At 44.3% G+C, this 24440-nt stretch overlaps 2 protein-coding genes across 4 annotated transcripts; one reads left to right on the top strand and one right to left on the bottom strand.

The window, feature by feature from the left end:
- Nucleotides 1–1257: 1257 nt before the first annotated feature.
- Mocs3 (molybdenum cofactor synthesis 3) lies at nucleotides 1258–3003 on the bottom strand. The gene is given in 2 exon segments (XM_051143844.1): nucleotides 1258–2726; nucleotides 2728–3003. Coding segments are annotated over 2 exon segments (1377 nt in total). The 5' UTR covers nucleotides 2865–3003; the 3' UTR covers nucleotides 1258–1486.
- Nucleotides 3004–3108: 105 nt separating this feature from the next.
- On the top strand, nucleotides 3109–22567 carry Dpm1 (dolichyl-phosphate mannosyltransferase subunit 1, catalytic). 3 transcript variants are annotated; one of them, XM_051143852.1, is made up of 11 exons: nucleotides 3163–3311; nucleotides 3618–3692; nucleotides 5961–6060; nucleotides 7495–7651; nucleotides 10799–10832; nucleotides 13168–13244; nucleotides 13402–13427; nucleotides 15254–15349; nucleotides 19576–19644; nucleotides 21357–21471; nucleotides 22202–22567. In XM_051143852.1, the coding sequence occupies exons 4-11, from the start codon at nucleotides 7535–7537 to the stop codon at nucleotides 22304–22306; spliced, it is 639 nt and encodes a 212-aa protein (XP_050999809.1). In that variant the 5' UTR covers nucleotides 3163–3311; nucleotides 3618–3692; nucleotides 5961–6060; nucleotides 7495–7534; the 3' UTR covers nucleotides 22307–22567. The 3 variants fall into 3 exon arrangements, with proteins under 3 accessions (XP_050999807.1, XP_050999809.1, XP_050999808.1); XM_051143851.1 differs by having other exon boundaries at nucleotides 3618–3772; XM_051143850.1 differs by lacking the exons at nucleotides 3618–3692; nucleotides 7495–7651 and having other exon boundaries at nucleotides 3109–3311.
- The last annotated feature ends 1873 nt before the right edge of the window (nucleotides 22568–24440 follow it).

Raw genomic sequence — 24440 nt, 5'->3', positions numbered from 1 at the left:
TAAAAGATGCTGGGAAAAAGCAGAGAGAATCAAAACAGAAAACAAAGGGAGAGGAGCAAAGGCTGGAACCTGGATTGACTCCAAAGCAGGCGCAACGTAGTTAAACAAACCCAGCGGTTCTCCACCTTCCTACAGCTGCAACCCTGGAATAGTGCCTCACGTTATGGTGATCCATACCATAAAATTATTTTTGTTGCTACTTCATAACTAATTTTGCTGTTATGCATTATAGTATAAATATCTGTGGTTCCCAGTGGTCTCAGGTTGAGCCCCGTGAAAGGACTGTTTGACTGCCAAGGGGTCGAGATGGGGGAACCACTGGTATAGCATAAGGAGGACACTAAAGCTAAGCACAGGAAAAATGCCAGCAACTTCTGAGGGAAGCTGATGGGCCACAAAGCGGTTCTGTTTATTTTGCTAAACTGTCAAGATTGCGCTCTGACATTCACAGTAGGCTCTACAACAGACCAATTTCCTGACAATGAAAACACTGCATGTTATGATGTGTTCCTATTATCTGAAGTAGAACTAAGACTCAGATAGTATGTTTTTACTTTTTTTTTTTTTTTTAGAATTTAAAACTTTATGAGTGTTTTGCCTGGGTGTATATGGCCCTGCCTGGTGCTGGAGGAGGAAAGGAGTCAGCATCTGACTGTGGAACTATAGTTACAGTTGTGACCCAACACATGAGTGCTAGAGGTCAAACCAGGAACCCCAGAAGGCAGCAAGTGCTAAGCCATCTCTCCAACCTCCCAAAGAAAACGTTAGTGCCGTGCTGGGCATGGTGGCAAATGCCTGTAATCCCAGCACTTGGGAAGGAGAGGCGGATGGATTGCTGTGAGTTTGAGGTCAACCTGGTCTACAAAAATGAGTCCAGGACAGCCAAGGCTACACAGAGAAACCCTGTCTTGAAAAACCAAAAAAGAAATAAAGAAAGAAAGAATACATTAATTAAAGGGGGCTGGAGAGATGGCTCAGTGGTTGAGAGCACTGTTTGCTCTTCTAAAGGACCCAGGTTCAATTCCCAGCAACCACATGGCAGCTCACAACTGTCTGTAACTCTAAGATCTGACACCCTCACACCAATGCACATAAATTAAAAAAATATTTTTTAAATGGGCTGAAGGTACATGTACTACTTGTGACTAACTCAGTTAGACTAAGATGTAGTAAAACTGCATCTTAATTCTAAATATAAAATGATGGCCCCGAGAGCATTTTGATCGGAACAGGTGGGAAGCACGCAGTGCCATGTCACATTCCATGTCACATGTCGAAGGTACAGCACAAGTGCCCAGAACACAAGGCTTCTCTCAGAAACTTTGTGTCCTGTTTTCTTTAAAAGCTCCTTGCAAAAGAGTCCATTTATTCAGACTATGGATCCAGACTCTTCCCCACATTGAGAAGTTGCTAATAAATAGCAATAAATTTGCTAATAAATCCTCGAGACCCCACAACCATCCTCGCAGATCACAAGGTGTCCCCCTCAGTATTGTGGAAATGTCCCATCAATTTTGGCAGCCCAAGCCATGAGCCCCCCCACAATATCCTGAATGGTTAAAGAGTCTAACTCTGACACTGCCGTTAAGGACTGCAGGACCCTCACGGCTTTCTGGGAGTCGTTCCCCAGTTTGCAAATCACATACACAGGGGCAACAGCCGCTTCCTGTGAATCCCGCTTCCCTTCCCGGAGAGCATCCCTTAAGAGTTTCAGGCTGTCGGGATCCCTGCGCTCCAACTGATTCAAAGGGATGTGGAGAGCGTGCGGCAGGCGACAGATGTCCACCTCCACTTGAGGCCGGACGTCCAGCAACACGTGGGGCGCTCCAGAATCCAGAAGCTGCTTGTAGTCGGTCACAGAAATCCGCTCCTCCGGGCTCAGGAGCTTCAAGGCACGGCACTTGTCGGTGGCTGAGGAGCCGCAGAAGGCCTCATAGTCCTGCAGGCTGGTCACGGTGGGCTGCTGACCACACACGACGCAGTCAAGCCGACGGCTCCGCAGCCGGATCTTGCGGAAATGGCCCCCGAGGCCGTCGAAGAGCAGCAGGCTGCCGCTATAGGAGGTCCCGAGGCCAGCGGCGATCTTGAGCACCTCCAGCGCCTGCACGCAGCCCAGCACGCCGGGCACCACTCCGAGTACGCCGCCGTCGGCGCAGTTGGTCACCGTCTCCGCCGGGGGCGGCCGCGGGAACACGCAGCGGTAGCAGGGCCCGCCGTCGCAGTGGTAGACGGTCATCTGGCCCTCGAAGCGCAGCGCACTGGCGGACACCAGCGGCCGGCCCGCCAGCACGCACGCGTCGTTCACCAGGTAGCGCGTGGGCACGTTGTCGGAGCAGTCGGCCACCACGTCGTAGCCGCGGACCAGGTCGAGCGCCCAAGCCTCGCTGAGCGCGCGAGCGTACGGCACATACTCCACCGCCGAGTTGAGGCGGCGCAGCGCGGCCGCCGCCGACCGAGCCTTGGCGTAGCCGGCCAACGCCTCGCCGTGCAGCACCTGGCGGGCTAGATTGCTCGTCTCCACCACGTCGTGGTCCACCAGACCCAGACGGCCCACGCCGGCCGCCGCCAGGTACTGAGCCAGCGGACAGCCCAGCCCGCCCAAGCCCACCACCAGCACAGAAGCGGCCGCCAGGCGCAGCTGACCGCGCACGCCCAGCTCCGGCAGCAGCAGCTGGCGGCTGTAGCGTAGGATCTCGTCCCGCGACAGCGTGGCCTTGGGGTAGCAGCGGTGATACCCGGACCGGACGCTCGGGCTCCGGCTCGGCCTCCAGGGCTGCAGTCAGCTTCCGCTTCAGCGAAGCCAGCTCTTCTTCACGCCTGGCAATTTCATCCTGTAAGGCCTCTATGTCCTCCAGGGCAGCCATGACAGCCTCTTCCGGAAATATCCGGGAAGTGACTTCCGTTTCCGGTTGCTTGTCTCTTAGGGACCGGAAGACTAAAACGCTTCCTAGAGTTTAAAAATGAAACTAATGGTTGTTTTATATTTTTTAAAAAGCCTCCAGAGTCGACTTGAAACAGTCAGAGACTCTGAGTATTTCCAGGAAACCACACAGAGGCCTAGGAGAGCTAAGTCTCCCTCGTGCTTCGGGAATTGGTACGATCCGCGTCAGGTGACGTAATTCCGCTTCCGGCGCCTCGCGCAGACCCGTCATGGCCTCTACGGGGGCGAGTCGCAGCAACGTTGCGTTTCAGCGGCCGCCGCAGGGTCGCTCCTCACGACAGGACAAGTATTCGGTGCTTTTGCCCACCTACAACGAACGCGAGAACCTGCCGCTCATCGTGTGGCTGCTGGTGAAGAGCTTCTCCGAGAGGTAGAAGAAGCTCCTCGCGCGGGCGCCGCCGAGCATGTCGGCGGTTGGCTGCGCGAGGAGACCCACAGAGGCCTTGCCTCCGCTCCTTCCCGAGCCTGCTTGAGGATTTTCCCCAGGGGAAAGCCAAGGCGGACAGCCCTGCGTCTGTCTCCCGGCTCGCTCTCGCTGTTGCTTAGGTCTCCAGCGAGACCTGTGTTTATCTGGTGACAGTTCGCTCTGTTCTCCGTCCCCCGCCTTTCTCTTGAAAAGGCTAACTTCATTTTTACTCTGGGGCAAGGCTGAAAGCTTGACTTCATCCCTTTCTAGGCGGTCACGATCTGCCGCCAGAGCCGGGAGCCCCAAGCCAGCGCTGTCACCACCGCCCCGGGGCTGAGCTCTTATGTAAGCTTGATGTTTGCGCTGTCAGGGAACTGCTGATGAGCAGGCGCTGGAGAGAGAGCACTTTCGCCGAGGTTGACACGGTGATTAGACACTGGGTCTTGTTGGTTTGTTTTGAAAAGCGCGGGGCCTTGTGCAATGCCAGGCAGAGTTCTACTGAGCTCCAGCCCTTAGGAACGGGAATTTTGACATTGGAAGCGTTACGCGTTTTTTTAAAGGTGTGTCCGAAGTAAACAGTAAACAAAATGTGTCCTGATAGCAGTACGGAGTCAATTGTTTTACGAGTTGTTCCTATCTACGTACAGAAGCGTGATTTTGAAGTTAGGTAGGATGCCATAACTGTGTCAGGGAGCTTTGTTTCCAGAGCTTTTTGTTCGTTGCCTTTTGCTTCTCACATCAGAGTGATAATGCTGTGCCCATAATTTCTAGCGGCTAGAAAAAGTACTTGATGCCAAGGTTGGTAATGCAAGGGATGCCGTTGCAGACCAGCTGTAGCAAGTTTGAGGCTAGCCAGGGCTACTGCATTCGCAACCTCTCCTGTCTCAGAAAAACAAAACGAAATACTTGGTACATAGTTTCTCTTTATGCAAAGCACAACCTCGCAGTACTAATCGGTGAAAGCCAGAGACTGTCTTGGTTGGTTGGTTGAGACTGAAACTAAGATCCACCTGCCTCTGCCTCCTAAGTACTGAGATTAAGGGTGTGCGCCACCACCGCCCAGTTTAGGATTGCTGTTTTGATTGCATCTCTGAATAAAAACGAGCCCTCGAGGTTTAGTGCATATCTTTTGTTTTGTGTTTTAAATGGACTCTGCCAGCATTTTCCAAAGTAGAAAAAGCTCTGGATTTGTATACTGCTTTTATAGTTCTTTTGCTCTGTTTAGTTTATGGGCCTAAAACCCTCTACCAAACCACCCTACTTCACTGCTCTCTCTTTCCTTTGTAACCAAGGCTGTCCTGGAACACCCCAGCCTCTAAAGTTCTGCGTTATTTTTTATTGAGTGGTTTTGGGGTACTGGAGGATGGAATTCTGTCAATGAGCTGAATCCTGCAGTGAATATTCTGGGACCAAAATGAGGCCTAATGGGAATAGCTAATTCTCAGATCCCTCTAGTTCTGCTTTGGTTCCTCTGGTGAGATCTCACTGATTGGAAGCCAGAAAGGGGAAGAATTTTGTTTAAGAATGACTTCACTTACTGAATTACCTTTTTTTTTTTTTTTTTTTTTTTTAGTTTTTTCGAGACAGGGTTTCTCTGTGTAGCTTTTGGCTGTCCTGGACTGGCTTTGTAGACCAGGCTGGCCTCAAACTCACAGTGATCCACGTGCCACTGCCTGCCTAGTGCTGGGATTAAAGGCATTTAAAGGCATGCGCCACCATGCCTGGCTGTGAATTACCTTTTTCAAAGTCAATGTCTTTTGTGTTTGGACATACTCTATACCCCTATCCCAGAAGGAACAGAGGGAGCTGGCCACGGCACTTGACCTTTGTATATGTTGTGGAGGCAGGCTGCATGCACACACAGCAGCCCAGACCATCTGGTACTTTACTTGTTCGCTCTCCAGGTAGAATTATTTGAAGCAGGCTCTCTCTCAACCTAGAGCTTTCCTGTTAGGCTGCTGGGTTCTTGAGCTGCCGTTATTTGGAAGTTTAATCTCACACTCCTCAGTACTGGAGTTACAGGAATGCCTAGTCAGGCCCATTCTTCTGGCTGCTCAGGTCCTTACTGCATGCATAGCAAGTGCTCTTGCCACTAAGGGGCTTCCAGTCCCCATTGTACCTTGAAAAGTGGGCTGGGTTATGTTTCTTTCCTGCAACGTTTGGGGGGTGGGGGTAACTTTTACCGACTTTAACAGTCTAGTTTCCTGGTTCCACAGAAGGGTCAAGAGGAAGGTGAAGCTGTTGCTTCCTTTTCCTTCCTTTTTATATCCTACAGTAAAGGGGTGGAACATGATGGTGGTGTTTTTCCACCAGACAATTATGTTGAATGGTTTTTAGAGTAGAGACTATTGTGTGAATATAATGCAAAGTAATTTAAGAGTGAAATTAAGTCAGATAAATTTCAGATTATTTAAATTTGGTAGTGCCGTTTAAAGTGTTGTTTTGCTTTGTTGTTTTGAGATAGGATCTCCGGCACTGAAGGCTGTCTGTGAAGTCATTGCAGCTGTGTAGAATGGCCTTGAACATCCTAATCCTCCTGGCTTATGGCTTAAGATACTTTAAAATTTGAGATATTATCACCCAACATTAATATAAATTTAAATTTTATTTTAGTGCGCTCAACTATGAAATTATAATCATAGATGATGGAAGCCCAGATGGGACAAGAGAAGTTGCTGAACAACTGGAAAAGATCTATGGGCCAGACAGAATTGTAAGTCAGACCCTTTCCTGTTCTCTGTGGGAAGAAGTGTAGTAAAGAGTAAAGGCTGGGAAGATAAGAGGCAGCAGACCCTCCTGAGATCGATTACATATCTTTGGTTTGTGAGCCAACCAAGGATTGGGCCTTTGGTTGACCTCTGGCTTTAGGATGGATTCTGCAGATAAATTTTCTTGAAAATACTGAAATGTGACACTGTCTTGGCAGGTGTATTATAGAGCTGATCAGAAAAGAGTTTCCAGGTTCTGTCTTGCTCCATCCCTTCTCTGGGCCCTTGTGTACTTTGTACACAGTGCTGCCTGCAGCTCTAAGCTTGTAGGTAGGAAAGATGACTGCTCTGGAAGAACAGGAGTGACTTCAGTGCTTGAGCTCTTAAATTCCATACTTGACATTCTCACTGCACCATTGCGCTGTCCTGTAGGAGTGACTTGGGCAGGTACAGAGGCAATTTTGTAGTGGCTTCATGAATTAGATTTTATTTTTGAAGCAGAGTTGGAGCTTATTAGAAAATATTCTCAGGACCGGGTGGTGGTGGTACACACTTTTAATCCTAGCACTTGGGAGGCAGAAGCAAACAGATCGCTGTGAATTTGAGGCCAGCCTGGTCTACAAAGTGAGACCAGGACAGGCAAGTCTACACAGAGAAATGCTGTCTTGGAAAAAAAGAAAGAGAGAGAGAAGAAAATATTCTCAGTATAGATTTTAGGCATGGGAGTGAGAGAGAGATGTCTGGGCAGGAAAGAGCGCTGGCTGCTCTATGAGGACCTGAGTTCAGATCCTAGTACCCACACCAGGCAACTCATAGGCGCCTTCAGCCCCACAGCTCACATGTACACATGTGTGCATTCAAAGAAAAAGATGTAGCTGAGAACATAGCTGTGGGCCTCTGGAGCAGTTGCTGTGAGTTTGTTTTGTTTTGTTTATCAAGACAGGTTTTCTCTTTGCAGCCTTGCCTGTCTTGGACTCGCTTTGTAGACCAGGTTAGCCTTGAACTCACAGAGTTCACAGAACTCACAGAGTGCCTGCCTCTGCCTCCCTGAGTGCTGGGATTACAGGTGTGTGCAACTGCCCCTGGTGTGAGTTTATTTTTTATTACTGGTTTGAGTTTATAAATGTTTCAAAATATTTGTGAATTCAGCTACGAATAATTTTTGGGGTCCAAAAGTACACGGTGGAATACAGATTTAACTACAAAACACATTCTGGTATTAGCTGTGCATATGTCATTTGTATTTGCAGTTCATTGCAATTCAGGGTTTCTTGGTTTACACACATTGCTGATTCATTTGCTGTAGGGACCTGTGTTTAGTGGCATCTCTGGCCTCTATCCACAAGATGCCAGTAACAGTGTTCCTCCCTTCTTGGCAACCTGAAATGCACCTGATATTGCTACATGCCCCCTTGGGGATAACATTGTTTCTTCTCCAGATAGAGAACAGGAAGTCTCTGGAGACTTGCCTTTCAAGCAATGGTAACTCTTCACCATAAGAAAACCAACTCTGGCTGTTGTTGTGACCCCAATAAACCCCAGAGTTTTCCCGGTGGCACTGGAGAATTGAGCCAAGGGCCTTGCACGTGTAAGCAGGTACTCTGCTGCTGAACTGGATTCCCAGCTCTCTTTCTATTTTTTGAGACAGGGTCTTACTGCTGTGCTGTCCATTGGCCTCAGCCTTCCTTGGTAGCACGGGCAGGCCTTGACATTTCCGTCTTCACACTGCCTTTGCTCCTGAGAAGCTGGTATTGTAAACTTGCCCTTAGGCCCTGCTTAGAACTGGTTTCCATGGGTATGTGGTGTTTCTAAGAGTTTTAGATATTGCCAATGGGGAAGTTGTAGGGGAAGTCCCACACCTGCCATAGCTCATGTCTTGTCATTTCATCCTGAGACAGGTTTTCATGTTTGGTTCATATTTTTGGCCTATAGTTTTTAAAGTTTTCTTAGAAGCCCAGGCCAAGACTACTGGTTCACAGTAGTTATACATAGAAACCTACTTAAGTGTATGTCACAATTATATGTGTAATCTGGAACATAAATGTGACAGCATTTTGGATAGTTTTGCTATAAGAGCTGTAGCATAGGGGCTAAAGCGATGTCTCGAGGTTAAGAGCACTGGCTGCTCTTCCAGAGGTCCTGAGTTCAATTCACAGCAATCACGTGGTGGCTCATAACAATTTATAATGAGATCTGATGCCCTCTTCTGGTGGGCAGGCACACATGCAGGCAAATGTTATATAAAAAATAAGGGCCGGGCGTGGTGGCGCACGCCTTTAATCCCAGCATTCAGGAGGCAGAGGCAGGCGGATCGCTGTGAGTTCGAGGCCAGCCTGGTCTACAAAGTGAGTCCAGGATGGCCAAGGCTACACAGAGAAACCCTGTCTCGAAAAACCAAAATAATAATAATAATAATAATAATAATAATAATAATAATATATAAAAAATAAATCTTTAAAAAACAAAACTGTAGCCTAAGATTTTAAAACACTGCTGATCTTAAAACTCCATTTTCCCTATCGCCCCAGGAAAGCAGGAAAGTTGAGAAATTAAGGAGGCTGGAGAGATGACTTAGGTTGATGCTCCTGCAGAGGACCTAAATTCAGTTACCAGCAGCTCACAATTACCTCCAAAGGATCTGATGCCCTCTCCTGGCCGCCATAGGCAGCTGCAGGCACATGCAGGCAAATACACAAAATTAAAAATAAAAAGTAAATGTTTTAAAAATTAACAAGGAAAAGCTGGATGTGATGGTATACTGTTTTAATCCCAGCACTTAAGAGACAGATGCAAGCGACCTCTGTGATTTGGAGGCCAGCCTGATCTACATAACAAGTTCTAGGCAAGCCACGTTAGACTCTGTCTCAGCAAAAAATAAAAATAAAAAAACGGGGCTGGAGAGATGGCTCAGAAGTTAAGAGTACTGGCTGTTCTTCCAAGGGTCCTGAGCTCAATTTCCAGCAACCACATGGTGGCTCACAACCATCTATAATGAGATCTGGTGCCCTCTTCTGGCTGTAGGCACACATGTAGGCAGCATACTATATATAAAAATAAGTAAATAAATATTTTTAAAAATCAAAAACAAGAAAAATGCATTTATAATATCATTGTTTTCTGTACAGCCAGATTGTTCTCTCTCTCTCTCTCTCTCTTTTTCCTTTTCTTTTCTTTTTTTCTTTTTGATTGATTGATTGATAGGGTCCCAGGCTGGCCTGAAACTCATTATGATCCTCCTGCTTCAGCTTCCCAAATGTTGGGATTACAGGCATGAACCACTCAACTATACCTAACACTTATTCATCATTTTGTAGCTGTTTGTTTGTAGGACAATTTTTTTTTAAGGGTTTAAAAGGAAGACTTCAGTGTAGGCAAGCCGTAAGTCTTGGCAGATACCTGGAAGAGGAAAATGGAGAAAAGGAAGACAAGACAGAAAAGCCTCTTACAAGCAAGCGCATGCAGGAGAGGAGCTTCAGAGAGACTGAGAAAGCCCAGAGTACTTGAGGAAGCATGCCTAGGTCTCAGCAAATATATGAATAGAAAGAGATGAAAATGGAAACAGTGGTGCTTTTCTAAGATATGTAGGAAAGTAGAAAGAGCTGCACCCCTGTGGCAGACACATAGGCAAGCAAATATCTTTTTAAAGTAAATGGATTGTGTTATTGGAGCAGTAAAGAGCAAGGCCAGTCAACTAAGGCACAGTTATGTTGGGATGGCAGAGGAAAAGCAGTGACAGCAGTGCTGAAGGTTTCAAAGATAAATAACAAAACCCAGTGCTTTGGAAAGCCATAGGACTGTTGGTTAGCTGCTCAGCTGTGGCTCAGTGAGGTGGCATGTTCCTTTAATCCCAGCACTTAGGAGGTAGAGGCCAGCCTTTTCTATGTAGGAAGTTTCAGGCCAGCCAGAGATACACAGTGAATCTTGTCTCCAAAAACAATACACATAACAAAAGTGTGATAGATACAAAGATAACTCTGTTTTATAAGAATGGAACCAGAAGTGGGGGAAATATACCTGTAGGATTAGGATTAAAATTTCCTCTTACAGAGACCCTGGGTTTGATTACCAGCACCCACATGGTGACTTACAACAATCCCTAACTCCTATTTTAGGGAATCCAACATAGTACACGGACATACATGCAGGAAAACACTCATACACATCAAATAAAAATTTTAAATCTAAAAAAAAAAATAGTTTTGTGTCTGGTGGTGACGACTTGTGCCTTTAATCCCAGCATTCAGGAGGTAGAGGAAGGCAGATCTCTGTGAGTTCGAGGCCATCCAAGTCTACAGAGTAAGTTCCAGGACAGTCAAGATTTCATAGAGAAACCCTGTTTTGTTTTGGTTTTGTTTGTTTGTTTTTTAATTTTTTCAAGTTTTGTTAAATTGGTTGCTATCTTCGTGTTGTTGTTAGATGCTGGCGTCCTGAAGTCTAGGCTGGCCCCGACTAGCGGAGCTTGGCCTCCTAGCTCTTGGCCTTGCCTCCCAAATTCTGGCATTGGTGGCGTTGTACCAATTTATATAGTGCTGAGGAGAGAGCTGAGGGCTCATGCATGTTGGGTTTTGTCTCTAGCCCCCAAACACCTTTTTGGCTGTGGGTGGAAATGTTGAACACACTCTCCTTGAAGGTCTAATAAATTCAACTAATGCATTTAAAAAAAATGAGTATGCATTTATAGGAGTAAAAAAAATTTTTTAATATTTTTGGTTTTTTGTGTTAACATGTTTCTTTTTCTTGCAGCTCCTAAGACCACGGGAAAAAAAGCTGGGCCTCGGTAAGTAGGGTCTCCTATTACCTGCCCTAGTCATACTTGCCACTTGGTTTTCCCAGTTTGAAAAAGGCCCAAGTTCAGTCAGCTGCTGTGCATGGCCTTTAGTGATCTTCATGATATCCTAATGGTTTAACTTGGTAGCCTGTATCAGTCGGGACCCACTCAGCAAAACAGAAACCACTATAGTTCTGTTTCAGTAGGATTTTAGTCAACAGGGAAAGGAATTGTTCAGAAAGCTGAGCTACTAGGAAAGGACTCTTGACTACTGTGGAGCTGGGGTGGGCTTAGGGAGCAGAATGCTGGGGAGAACAAGGAGCTAAAGGCGGGGCCATGGGAGGTGCTGCGTCCATGCAGCTAGATGCCGTGCAGAGAGGGTTACTTCAGTTTTCCCAGCTTCCCCCTGGCACTCTTCACTTGTGCCTCCAAAACCTGTCTGGAGCACTAGTGACAAGAGAACCCAGGAAATGAGGTTCCTTATAATGTAGCCTAGATGAAGGAAGATTCAAAGACTAGTCTAAGGGGGGACATTTTGGATCAGTATCTATTTTGTAAATTTTTTACATAGTAAGTCTTAAAGGTGATTGTTTCTAAGAATGAAAAAGTCCCACCTTAAACAACATTCTAGAGCAGTGGTTTTCAACTTTCCTAATGCTGTATGCGACTCTTTAATATACTTCCTCATGTTGTGGTGACTGCCAACCATAGAATTATTTTCATAACTACTTCAAATATTGTCTTGGAAAAAAAAAAGTTTTCTCTAGCCAGGTCTGGTGGTGTACCCCTTTAATATCAGCACCCTAGAAGTGGATCTCTATGAATTTGAGACCAGCCTGGTCTACATAACAAATTCCAGGCTAGACAGAGCTATGTAATGATACCCTGTCTCAAAGAAAAAGAAGAAAAAGAAAAGGTCTCTCATTCTGAAATGCTCAGCTGGTAACAGGCAGAACAGTTGATAGTTGGACCTCTAGCCACATACACTCTATTAGGGCCTAGTATACCAGGCAAATTGCAGCTGGCCTTCAGACAGATCTGTGGAACCTGACTAGGAGTGCAGTGAAGAGCAGGGGGGAAACTGGTTGGGAAATGAAACTGGGATCAGAAGATAATGTTTGGGCCAAGGTAGGATGGAGATAGTATCGGCCTAAGAGATGGATGGGCAGGCTGGAGAGATGGCTCAGAGGAGGTCCTGAGTTCAATTCCCAGCAACCATATGGTGGCTCACAACCATCTATAATGTAATCTGATGCCCACTTCTGTCCTGCAGGTATACATGGAGGCAGAACACTGTATAATAATAATAAATAAATCTAAAAAAAAAAAATTAAAGAGAGAGATATGGATGGATGGGCTATAGAACCAGTATGCCTTGTAGTCAACAGTGGGGAGACACTGACAGAGGCAGACACTCATAACTTTCCCTGAGCATGAGTAGCATAGTCAGACACTTGGTACCATTTCCAGAGCAGTAGCCTCTTAAGGCCAGGAATTGGGGGAGTGATCATTGGGGGGCACATTTGAGGTTTCTGAAAAGGATAAGTGACGATGGCAGTGGCCAGAAAGCTGGTGTATAAATACGGAGCTCAGAGAAACCTGGCCTCCTCTGTCTCAGTAAGACACTAAAGTACCAGCAAGGTTTGGTGTTTTTGTTGGACCAGGGAACATAAGCATGTAGTGATTTTTATATAATCTGAGACTTTGGAAGCTTGGCATGATGGTTCTTAGCAGTTGGAGGCTGAGGCAGAAGGTTCTTCATAGGTTCAAGGTCAGCCTGAGCTGCAGAGTGAAACCTTGTCTTGACCTGCCACCTGCTACCAAAGGGGAAAAAAAGGACTCTTTGCTATTAGACATCTCTTTAGTAGTTTTAAATATAAGGATGGAGTTTTTTTGTTCTTTTAATTAAATTGGCATCAGAATGGAGGATGGGTGGCCAGCTCCCTTCCTGACTGTATAATACTTGTAAACAGTGCTCCTGAGTATGGAGAGTTATGTTGGTCATGGTTACTTTTAGAGGATGCATGTTTGCTTTTAGGATGCTGAGTGATTTCTTTTCCTATTTAAATGCACCCAAATGCATTTTGGGTGGGATTTTGTTTGATTGTTTTCAAACTTTAAATGTCTGAGTGTTTTGCCTATGTGTATGTCTGTGTACCATGTACATGAAGTGCCTGCAGAGGCCACAACAGGGCACCAAATACCCTGAAGCTACAGTGATTCTGAGCTGACATGTCAGTGCTGGAAATAGACCCTGGGTCCTCTGGAAGAGGTGCTCTTAACCACTGAGCCAGCACTCCAGCCCCTCTGGTGATTTTTGTTAATGAGTCTAAATACTTTTTAGGAACTGCCTATATTCATGGGATAAAACATGCCACAGGAAACTATGTCATCATTATGGATGCTGATCTCTCACACCATGTAAGTGGCCTCCCAACTCTGCTCTATTCTACATTGAGATGGCTTTACTGTGTAGTCTAGCCTGATCTGAAGAATGTGAGGCCCCCTGCTTTAGCCTTTTGAATGTCAAGATTAGCAAGAATGTGCTGACTTACTGTTTATTCTTTCCAAATTTCAGCCCAAATTTATTCCTGAATTTATCAGGTAGGTGCTGTTTCTAATATTTCGAATATTAGAAATTTAAAATTCAGATTGTTAACTTGAAATATACATGCTACTCTTAACTTTTCTGTCAAATTTTAACTAGCATAGAGACTCTAGACTCATAGAAACAGGTCTGTGACTAAATGACTTATTTTAGGAGCCCTTAGGAACCATCAGTAAATGGTTCTAATCTCTTTTCTTTCAGAACACAAAAAAGATGAAGCCCTTGCTGTCTAGAATTGGCTTGACTTGTTAGAGTCAAAGACCACAGACAAAGGGTTTGGTCCAGGGGTCCCAGGATTCTAGGCTTCATGACTCCTCAGTGTAATAATCCCTCCATGCCTTGTCTGTGTGAAAGATGAAATAAACCAGGTGGTAGTGTTGCAAGCCTTTATTTAGTCCCAGCACTGGGGAGGCAGAAGGAGGTAGAGCTCTGAGTTCAAGGCCACCCTGGTCTACATAGTCCAGAACATCCAGGTCTACACAGAGAAACCCTATCTCAGGGAAGGGGAAGGAGGTGAGCCTGGTGGCACACGCCTTTAATCCCAGCATGTGGGAGGCAGAGGCAGGTGGAGCTCTGTGAGTTCAAGGTCATCCTGGACTTTAGAGTGAGTCCAGGACAGCCAGGGCTACACAGAGAAACCCTGTTTCAAGAAAAAGAGAGATTGAGAGAATGGGCTTACTAGACATAGTGGCACATTTCCTCTTTTAAGCAGTGGCTGCTGCTTGACAGGGCAGTGAAGGATTACACTATGGAGCCTAGAATCCTGGCACCCTGGACCAAACCCTTTGCCTGTGCCTTTAATCCCAGCACTAGCGAGACAGAAGCAAACTGATCTTTGTGATCTCAAAGCCAGCCTAGTCTACATAAAGTGTTCCAGAACAGCTAGGGTTAGATAGATCCTGTCCCCAAAAAAGGGAGGGGGTACTAGGCATAGGCAACATCTGGAATCTCAGCATTTCTAAAACAGAGGCAGGAAGAGTGCTGTAAATTCAAGCATCCTGGACTACATAGTGGAACTATTGTTACTATTGTCAATGTTGTTGTCTTTGCACCAGTCTTAAGAATCTATTGACATATGGGGATATATACTTGGATTCAAGTTTATAATCGGAACAAAACTCTTAAGTGAGAGGATGTCTGGGTGTTTTCTATAAGAAACACCAGTCTGAGCTGGGCATGGTGGCACACACCTTTAATCCCAGCACTCAGGAGGCAGAGGCAGGCGGATCTCTGAGTTCGAGGCCAGCCCGGTTTACAAAGCGAGGCTGTCCAGGACAGCCAAGGCTACACAGAAAAACCCAAAAAAAGGGAAAAGAAAAGAAACACCAGTCTGGATGTGTGTAGGCTTCTGCAGAAGAGGACTGGACAGTAGAGGAGGGCTTGGGGTTAGCATGTGGTAGAGTCAGCAGATAGAAACTCTGGGTTCATGCTCCAGTATAAGAAAAGTAAATAAAGGTGCTGGAGAGATAACTCAATGGTTAAGAGCACTGGCTGCTCTTCCTCAAGACCTGGGTTCAATTACCAGCACTCACTACCAGTCTGTAACTCCAGTTCTAGGAGATCCAATACCTTCTTCTGGCCTTTGACCATACAGCCTACATATGGTGTACTGACGTGCATTCAGGCACAATACCCATACACATAAAATGTTCTAAAATTTTAATTAAAACGCAACATCAGAGTCAGGTTTGAAAGACTCATTTGGACAGTCAAGTCATCTGCTTTGCCACTGCTCCCCTTAAAATTTGATTGTGTAGTTTATGAAGATGCCTGGTGAAAGCCTAAGAGCTTTTTCTAATTGAGTTATTTTTCCCCCCAACAGGAAACAAAAGGAGGGCAATTTTGATATTGTCTCCGGAACTCGCTACAAGGGAAATGGGGGTGTTTATGGCTGGGATTTGAAAAGGAAGATAATCAGGTATGTGTAGGTGTGTGTGTGTGTGTGTGTGTGTGTGTGTGTGTGTGTGTGTGTGTGTGTTGTGTGCTTTCTCTACAGGGGATCTACTAGAAATACAAGTTGTACTAGGATTATATTACCACAGTCAGGACCTTTGAGTTTGTAGGATCAGGTTATAGCTGCCAATAAAACTTTCTACATAGCATATTACCTACAATATTTCCTTTGCCAAGAGTTTTACTTTGGCTGTTAGGGGAAAAATCAACACAAATATTAGAACCCTTAATGGCATTGGTCTGCATCAATCAGAGTTACTGTTTGGATTACAGTTTTAAATAATTCAGTTTTGGAATAATCATTTAAAGTAAATAGGGCACTTTATGATTGTAGCCTTTAAGCCAAACAGACCTTGGTTAAAACTATGTTTCCCATTATTGTGATATCTTGTATGTTTACCTTTTCGAAGCTTTACTTTGCTCATTGTAAAGCCAACATTCACCTGGAGCTAGCTTTGCCCTGCAGCTTATCCCAAGCGGCCATGCTCGCAGGTCCCAAACCAGGCAGTTAGCAGTTAGTGCTGGTATTTGGCTGGGCATCTCAGTTCTGATAGCTTCTCCTCAGACAAGTATAGTAATTGCTCTGTGTGTGTGTGTGTGTGTGTGTGTGTGTGTGTGTAAGATAAAGAGACAGGAAGGAGAGAGGAAGGAGGAATGCACGCCTCAGGAGTTGTTTAGGTGCTAGTCCTCAAACAGTTGCGCTTGTATGTGGAGGTAGGGTTTCTCGTTGTTTGTAACTTGCTGATGGGCTAGGCAGGCTAGCCACCCTGGCACACCACCACGCCTGGCTTTCAAGGGTTCTGAGGATTCCACTCATGTCTTTAAGGCATTCAAGGCAAGCACTTTACTGTCTGAGCCTCTTCTCACAACTTCTTTGAAGAAACAAAGATAGAAACCACACACACATACGGGCTGATAGGGTGCCCATAAGATGGGTGTTTTCCATGAACAAATAGTGGGGGTATAGTCTGGCACTTGGTGTAAAGACCCTGGGATACAGTTGGGGTGATGGGATTTGCTAGATTTGCACCTACCAGTAATGTCTTCTGTCACTGCCTCATTCAACTGCAGGTTCTGGTCACTTCAGTTGTGGAATCTTGGATAGTCATTTAAAACATTGAGTCTTCTATGATAGAAGAGATTGGATAAGTAGTGTTTTTCCATCCTGGTAAACCAGGGAACATACAGCCCTTCTCATACCCATTGTAGGACCATGTGACTGAGGCTCTCCAGCGGTTGAAGGCAGACATCTGAGGTTGAAAACAAGTTCTTAACCTCCAAAGAAAGGCATTTTATTTTAAACTTGGCCAATCATTCACCTAATAATTAAAATTAAAGAGGTGTAGTCATAGGCACATTCTGACCTTTTAGTTATGGCATTTAGTTGCATCTAGTTTTGCCTGGTGACAGTAGTTACTGTCTGCACTATATAGGTTGTAGGTCTCACTAGTGTGGCCCTTAACTAAAACTGAAGCCCAGACTAAGTGACTCTTTTTTGGTTTTTTGAGACAAGGTTTCTCTGTGTAGCTTTGGCTGTCCTATACTCTCTTTGTAGACCAGGCTGGCCTCGAACTCAGAGATTCTCTTGCCACCATATGCACTATAATTCAAGGTCAGTTTGAACCACATAGGATTTCATACCATCCATTCAGTTAAAAATCCATCATCAGGGCTGGAGAGGTGGCTCAGAGGTTAAGAGCACTGAGCACTGACTGTTCCTCCAAAGATCCTGAGTTCAGTTCCCAGTAACCACATGGTAGCTCATAACCATCTATAGTGTGATCTGATGCTGGTTTATATGCAAACAGACCACTGTATATATAATCATACATACATACATACATACCTACCTACCTACCTACCTACCTAATAAAGGTCCATCATCACCAGGCAGGGTAGCCTGTTAGAATTAATAAAAAGAAAATAAGATGATAAGATAATAAGATGCCAGGCAACAGATAGTATATGAGGTTTATTAATTGAGTATGGGGGAGAAGGAAAGGGGGGAAGGGTACCCCAGAGAGAGAGAAGAGGGAAAGAGAAAGAGGGGAGAGAGAGAGACCACGTGGAGCATCTGTTCTTTTATATAGTCTCCCCCCCGCCACCCCCCCCCCCACCTCACAGTGGCAGGTAGGCAATGACATCACGGGTAGGTGGACTGAAGCAGAACCCTACAAGCACATGCCTTTTGGCCCCCATATCCGAGAAGCTGAAGCAGGAGGATGACTTTTGGGACCAACTTGGTCAACATGGCAAGATTCCATCTTAAATAAATAAAACTATGAAACAAAATATAAACACATTGTTTGGGCTTGAGGATGGTTGCCTGATGTGTAGGGAACCCTGTTCCCAGCACATCACACCAACTAGCTGCAGTAACCCCCTCTGTAAGGCAGCACGCTGGAAGTGGGGTCAGGGCTCAGTAGACTCTTCTGTCTTTGTTACTATCCTATTGCTGTGAAGAGACACCATGACCACAGCAAATTATAAAAGCAAGCATTTAAGTGAAGGCTGGCTGGCAGTCAAAGACTTAATCCATGGTCAGCATGGCAGCAGCAGACAGGCTGATCCTGATCACAATGGAGGCAGAGAGTAAGACTGGGCCAGGCCTGAGCTTTTGAAACCTCAAAGCCCGCCACCCCTGGTGACACTCATCTCCAACAGAGCCACACTTCCTAAACAGTTCCATCCACTAGAAACCTAGTACTGAAATTTATGTCTCGAGGTCCTTCTCATTGAAGCTACCACAAACACGGAATGTATGTTTTCTGAAGCTTGTTTTAGAGGGGGCACTACATCTTTGAAGTTTCACCGCTTTTAGATACCACTGAAGATTGGAAAAATGTTAGTCATCATCCCAGCTGCAGTCTCTAACCCTGTGATGTGTTGTCTTTTAAAATGATCTTAGCCAGGCGTGGTGGCGCACGCCTTTAATCCCAGCACTTGGGAGGCAGAGGCAGGCGAATCGCTGTGAGTTCGAGGCCAGCCTGGTCTACAAAGTGAGTCCAGGATGGCCAAGGATACACAGACAAACCCTGTCTCGAAAAACTTTTTTAAAAAATCTTAATTAAGGAAGCCTTGGTTTGAAGTTCTAAAACTGTGTTGCTAAAATGGCCACCATGTAAAAGCCATTTTCTTCAGACCCTTGACCCCCTTTGAAATGTTAGCGTAGCAGTCTCTAATATCCTGGGACAGATCTTTGTGCTGGATTCTGTTAATCTAGAGCCATTGTTATGAACTGAATGTTTGTGCTTCACAAATGCCTGTGTTAAGTGAGAATCCCCAGTGTTTTGGGGTCTTTGTTCTTTGGGAAGAGGTTAATTTGGAAGATAATAGGGTGAACCCTTGATGGGATTAGCATCCTTCTAAGAGATGTGAGAGTCACCACCCCACCCCCATTCTCACTTGTCTTGCACCTTCTGAAACTAGAATACATTTCCAGTTTACACCAGTGTGTAATGTTTTGTTACAGTAGGAAAGCAGACTCAGGTTCCAGACACCCACACCTGAAGCACTCCCCTACTCCCCTGCTACTGCTTTCCTACAGACAGTCTCCTCCCCCGGCTGGCCAGGTGTGTGTGATCCTCCTGCTTCAGCCTCCTGGGGCTACCCAGCACTGGAGCCTTGGACCACCCTGCTAAGTGGACAGTTGATCTGTCTGCTGACATCTGAAGAACACATTTCTTATCAAATCCCTTGTCTCTCTGCCAAAGAATGTATAGGTTTAAATGACTGGCTTTTTCTTCTTAGCTAAATTGGTTTGAAGTATGTGTGTGCGTGCGCATACACACACACACACACACACACATACACACACACACACACACACACACACACACACACACACACACACGGTGTCTCATGTGGCCCAGTCAATCACTAAACTCAGGCCCTTGTACATGCTGGGTAAGCACTCTACTAGCTGAACCGCCCTTGTTTCTTAGCAAAGTTTGACAAGATGGTTACTTTCAGGTCTCTTCTCTATTCATTTGCAAAGAATGAAAATTGCCTATTTTCTGAAAAGTGTCAGGCCTCATTTCACTATCTGCTCTAGAGAATTAGTGTGTGTGTGTGTGTGTGTGTGTGTGAAATTTGTATCACATTTATTAATGACTAGTATTTTTACATTATGTTCTTGTATATGTTTCTCTTGTTTTATATTTAATAAAGAAAATCTGATTAATTTGGCAGTCGTGGGGCCAACTTTTTAACTCAGATTTTGCTGAGACCAGGAGCATCGGACTTAACAGGAAGCTTCAGGTATGGTGTTTCTGTATCTGGAACTTTTTCCTAGACTCCTTGTATTAAGAGGCTGTTAAAAGAGAGTGGCTTTCCCAGCAGGGCATGTTAATCCCAGCACTCAGGAGACAGACACAGGCGGGATATCTGAGTTTGAGGCCAGCCTGGTCTACATCGTAAGTTGCAGGACAGCCAGGGCTACACAGATACTGTCTCAGCGTCCCCCACCCCCCATAAAGAGCTACTTTTCTTCCACACTGACTTAGTCACACTCCCATACTGATGATCAGCAAGCTAAAGCTCCCGAGAACCCTGTGAAAGGCATTATGTTAGACTCTTGCTTTCCAAGTCAAATGCAGGGCTTTGGCTTGCTTGTTCACTTCAGTGCTGGGCTTGGCTGCCACTGGGAAAATGGCTGCTCCTACTGCTCTGAAGAAGAGAATGAGCATATCTCAGCCATAGCACCCTCCAAGTTCCTTACTATTTCTGCTTTTCAGTTACCTTCTTCTCACTATAAATGAGTCTGTGCTATTGGTTTTACCCACATTTAAAAAGCTAAAAATAGCCAGGCAGTGGTGGCACAGGCCTTTAATCCTAACACTAGGAAGGCAGAGGCAGATAGATCTCTTGAGGTCAAAGCCAGCCTGGTCTAAAGGCTACACAGAAACCCTGTGTCGTCCAAAAAAAAAAAAAAAAATTATATATATAAAGTTACAAGAGCCTCAGTAAAAGTTTGGAAGAAGAATTGAGTTCCAGATAAATAACACCTTTGCCATAACGTCCATTGGTCATGAAAATATAGCTGTGCCAGATTTCCACTTCTAGCTTAGAAGTGTACATACACATAATAAAAAAGGCCAGGTCAGTGGGTAGAGACGAATGCTGACAACCTGAGTCATATCCCTGGAACCCATGATAGAAGGAGAGAAAATGATTCCTAACACACATATGGGAGGGGAGGGGGTAGAGGGGGCGGTGGTTAGGCAGGCAGACAGACATAGACTAATACACTCAATTTAAAAGGAAATCATAGTCTTCCTACCCGCTGTTTTAAATAAATAAATCTCCTTCTAAAAATTGACTCCTGCTGCTGCTTGGATTTCCTGAACAAAAGTTTTGGATTCCCCATTCACCTTTCCCACCTTACTTTTTAAACTGAGTGAGCCATGTGCTTGACTGGGGAGGTGTGCTTGACAAGGTAGATTTGCCTACCACAAGTGCCTGTAACTTCAGTTCATAGAAGTCAGAAGGAGGGTCTCCATCCTGTGATACCTTGTCCTGGTCTAACTAGCGCTCCATAGTCTTAACAGCTGTTTCCCTGAATGACCTAACTGTCTTCAGGACCTTACCCCATGCTGTCAAGCAGTAGGTGCCTGTTAACGGCTGGGCTGCTTGTCACCATCATGTTATTTGTCAGTTCTGCCATTCCATCATGTCTGGTTCAAAGGCTAATTCAAAACCAAAAGTACTTGTGTATCAGGGAGCTAATTTGCCATATTCTTATAACTTCTGATAATAGAAATCTCAAGAAGATTCTAAACTCATTTTCAAGATTATTCCTAGCTCTTAGCATGTATTTCATGGCCAAAATACATGCTCAAGCTCTGAGAACTTGTCTGTAAACAGTAACTACCAAGAGTTACAGATTCTGGAAACCAGCGAGTTCTCAAAGTTCAGGACATACGTACACAGACCGGCATCCACATGTTCTTAAATACTCTGTTTTCTTACAGATTATACCGAAAAGACGTTCTACAGAAGTTAATAGAAAAATGTATGTCCAAAGGCTATGTCTTTCAGATGGAGATGATTGTTCGAGCAAGACAGTTGAATTACACCATTGGTGAGGTGAGCTAAGTCCTATGTCCTACTACCAAGAAAGGGAGGCAGTTTACACAAGCCCAGCTTTCCCAGCTGCTGAGTTAGCAGGGTCTTAGACCTGCAATGATTTGCAATGTCCACACACTAAAAGGTGAACACTCAAATGAGAGTATTTGGCCTACTGTGATTTATACTGAACCATGTTTCCTTGTAAATAATGAGGTTTCTGGCACCTCAGACTTCTTTCTTCGGATTAGCACTTGGCCAGTTTTCTTCTTTGTAAATGTTCAGGGGTACAGAACCCAGGCTGAGTGGTGAGTAATTAAAGATGACCCCACATGTAATGCCAAACACTCACAGCAAGAAAATACCTGCCTCCCAGAATGCCTCTTCACTTATGAACAGTGGTTTGTAATTTAACTCCACTATGACATTAAATGTAACAAACTGAAGGAAGAAAAAAGTGAAAAATCACTTTAACTGGAAATACAACCTTAGATTTGAATGGACTAACATAATGTTCAGGTGATGATTTCCATACAGTGGTAGATTTGATTCAGATGACTGGCTTTGAGATAATAAATGTGTCCAAAGACAATTACTTTAATGTGATTGTCAGTGTGTATGTAGGCCTGGTGCTGTGGGTTGAGGCTTTGCTCTTGTATTGGGACTGTACTGTACTGTAGTCTGAGCATGCTGCCTTTGTTGTCGTCATTGTTTGAAGACTGACTTTAATGTATATGTATATTTTAACCAGGTTCCAATATCATTTGTGGATCGAGTTTATGGTGAATCCAAGTTGGGAGGAAATGAAATAGTCTCTTTCCTGAAAGGATTATTGACTCTCTTTGCTACTACATAAAAGAAATTATTCATTTATGCTTACCGTGTTCATTTCAATTAAAAGTAAGAGAAGCCTGGGTCACTGGTTTTTGTCAAATGTTTCCTTAACACATGAGCCAAAGGTAAGGTGCATTTCATATGGGTCTTTTCTCTGGAGAAACTCCATTTTATATTTCAATATAAAATATAAAGTTCTTGGTTTGATGAGCAATGTCCTCAATTTTCATGTACATTGTACTGTATTAATAACTACAAATAAATGTATAGGTTTTCCATACAATGTTGCTGCTTTTATTAGATATGAGTTTCTTGTGAGAAAGAATAGGAAATTCTCCATAAAACTAGATGGTTAGTTCTTTATACCTAGATGTTAGAAAGGGAATGTTAATTTACAAAGCGCAGTTCATGTATGAAAAGAAATAAAATCTCTGACCTTAAAGTATAGCTCAGATTTCTGATCCTAGATAAGGCAGTGCTCACTGCACGCAGACTTAAAAGAGCTAGCCTGGTGAGAATGCTCTTCCAATTAAAGCAAAGTATACTTTGTGAGTTGAAAAACAGCTTGGCAATTGTTGGCACATAGCTATTGTGTTGTTTTGTTTTTTCCTTTTGAGCAATAACATGTTGGAAAGAAATGTATTTTACCTTAAAATGCTTTTTTACATTATTTCAATACCTCAACAAACTTGTCGTCACCATGACAAAAAAATTCTATACAATTTTTCTCCATCCAAAGAAATGTTCTGCTTCTTAAAATGAAGGATAAGTTGCTCCACGCAGCTGGACAAATACTCCATTTACCAACCTTCTCTAACTCTTAAAAGTCAGTGAATTATTATCTATACCATAGCTTTCAGACATGTAGTATGTTTTAGGTTTTGAGTAAATACCTGAGATCTAGCTGCCCTTTGTAAGAAAAGAGAAGAGGCATGTGCCTCTAACTTACTGCAGCATCACATTTAGTGAACAGTCTGGGTATCATATAACCCGGGTTGACTTCCTGCTTACTCTGTAGCTGAGGCTACTCTTGCATTACTTGCTCGCTTTCCTTTACCTTGCTAGTGCTAGGATTATGGGTGTGCACCATCACACACCCTCAGCCTGTATACTTGTTTTCCTGTTTTACATTATCTTACTTTGACCGCTAAGGAAATTGAAATCTTAAATTTTTGTTTCCATCCTTCTGGCTAATTGTAACAAGATAAACATTAGATAAAACCTTCATTTATTTCTGAGTACTGAAGCCTTGCCAGGGACTAATAGCTGGACCCATAGTTGCAATAACCTTCCAATAAGGGTATGATTGTGTTCCCAAAACCTGTAGAGTGCCCATGGCGAAGTGACTTCTTCATCTATAATAACTAGATAATTTATTAGTGTCCAATAAATTTTGTCTTAAGCCAGTTATCCTATAATATTCTCAAATTGATTTTTGAGTGCTGAACAATCTGTCTGTCCTCCTGAAATCCAGCATTAAGTTTTCAGTGTCAAGTACATGGAGCAGAAGTTCAGTAGGCCCCTCCGAGAGGTCACTGTAGACACAGCACTGCTGCCTCACACCTCACTGGAACAGAGAACTGTGGTCTTTTCATCTTCTCTTACCTCAGTACTTAGCCTTGTGCAGCCAGTCGCTGTTGGAGTGTCACGGGGCATGTCTTGAGCAGTGGACACCACCATTCAGAAGTCATATAGAGAAGGATGTTGCCTAATTTTTAAGTTGCATTTTTGTGCTAAATCTGGTGACATAAACATGCATTTTAAAAAAAGCTTCTCCATCTGAATCCAGCACCTTCTGTGCTTCAAAGTGAAGGCAGTGATGAAATCCAGATGTTCTTCATGCCTCTGTTATCACTGTGAAATCTGAGTGACAGAAGAAAACTAGAGATGAACTTACTTGGCCTGTTTCATATTCCCTTTGCCTGTCTTCTGCATAATGTAAACTAAATCTCTAGTCCTTTGAAGGCCTTGCTCCCAGCCGCTCTCTTTTTAAGCACGCTCTATTCCTTGATTTCCATTGAGGTATTGATTAATCATTCAAATGCATATTGTAATAATGGAAAAGAATAGTATCACATGAAGGTTTGTTCAACTTCCTAACCAAACTTTGTATATAAGCTGTACATAGTTTATCAGATCCTTTCAAGCTTGTAGCA

Source organism: Acomys russatus, chromosome 4 (assembly GCF_903995435.1).
Source record: "Acomys russatus chromosome 4, mAcoRus1.1, whole genome shotgun sequence".
NCBI classification, from domain to species: domain Eukaryota; kingdom Metazoa; phylum Chordata; class Mammalia; order Rodentia; family Muridae; genus Acomys; species Acomys russatus.
This window is presented reverse-complemented; position numbering and strand designations above follow the sequence as displayed.

Bases quoted from the DNA above. Each gene is read 5' to 3' on its own strand.
- Dpm1 (XM_051143850.1), top strand. From the start codon at position 3,151: ATGGCCTCTACGGGGGCGAGTCGCAGCAACGTTGCGTTTCAGCGGCCG. The intron at 6,061-10,798 runs GTAAGTCAGACC...TTTTTCTTGCAG, and splicing joins TCTATGGGCCAGACAGAATT to CTCCTAAGACCACGGGAAAA. The intron at 15,350-19,575 runs GTATGTGTAGGT...TTAATTTGGCAG, and splicing joins TTGAAAAGGAAGATAATCAG to TCGTGGGGCCAACTTTTTAA.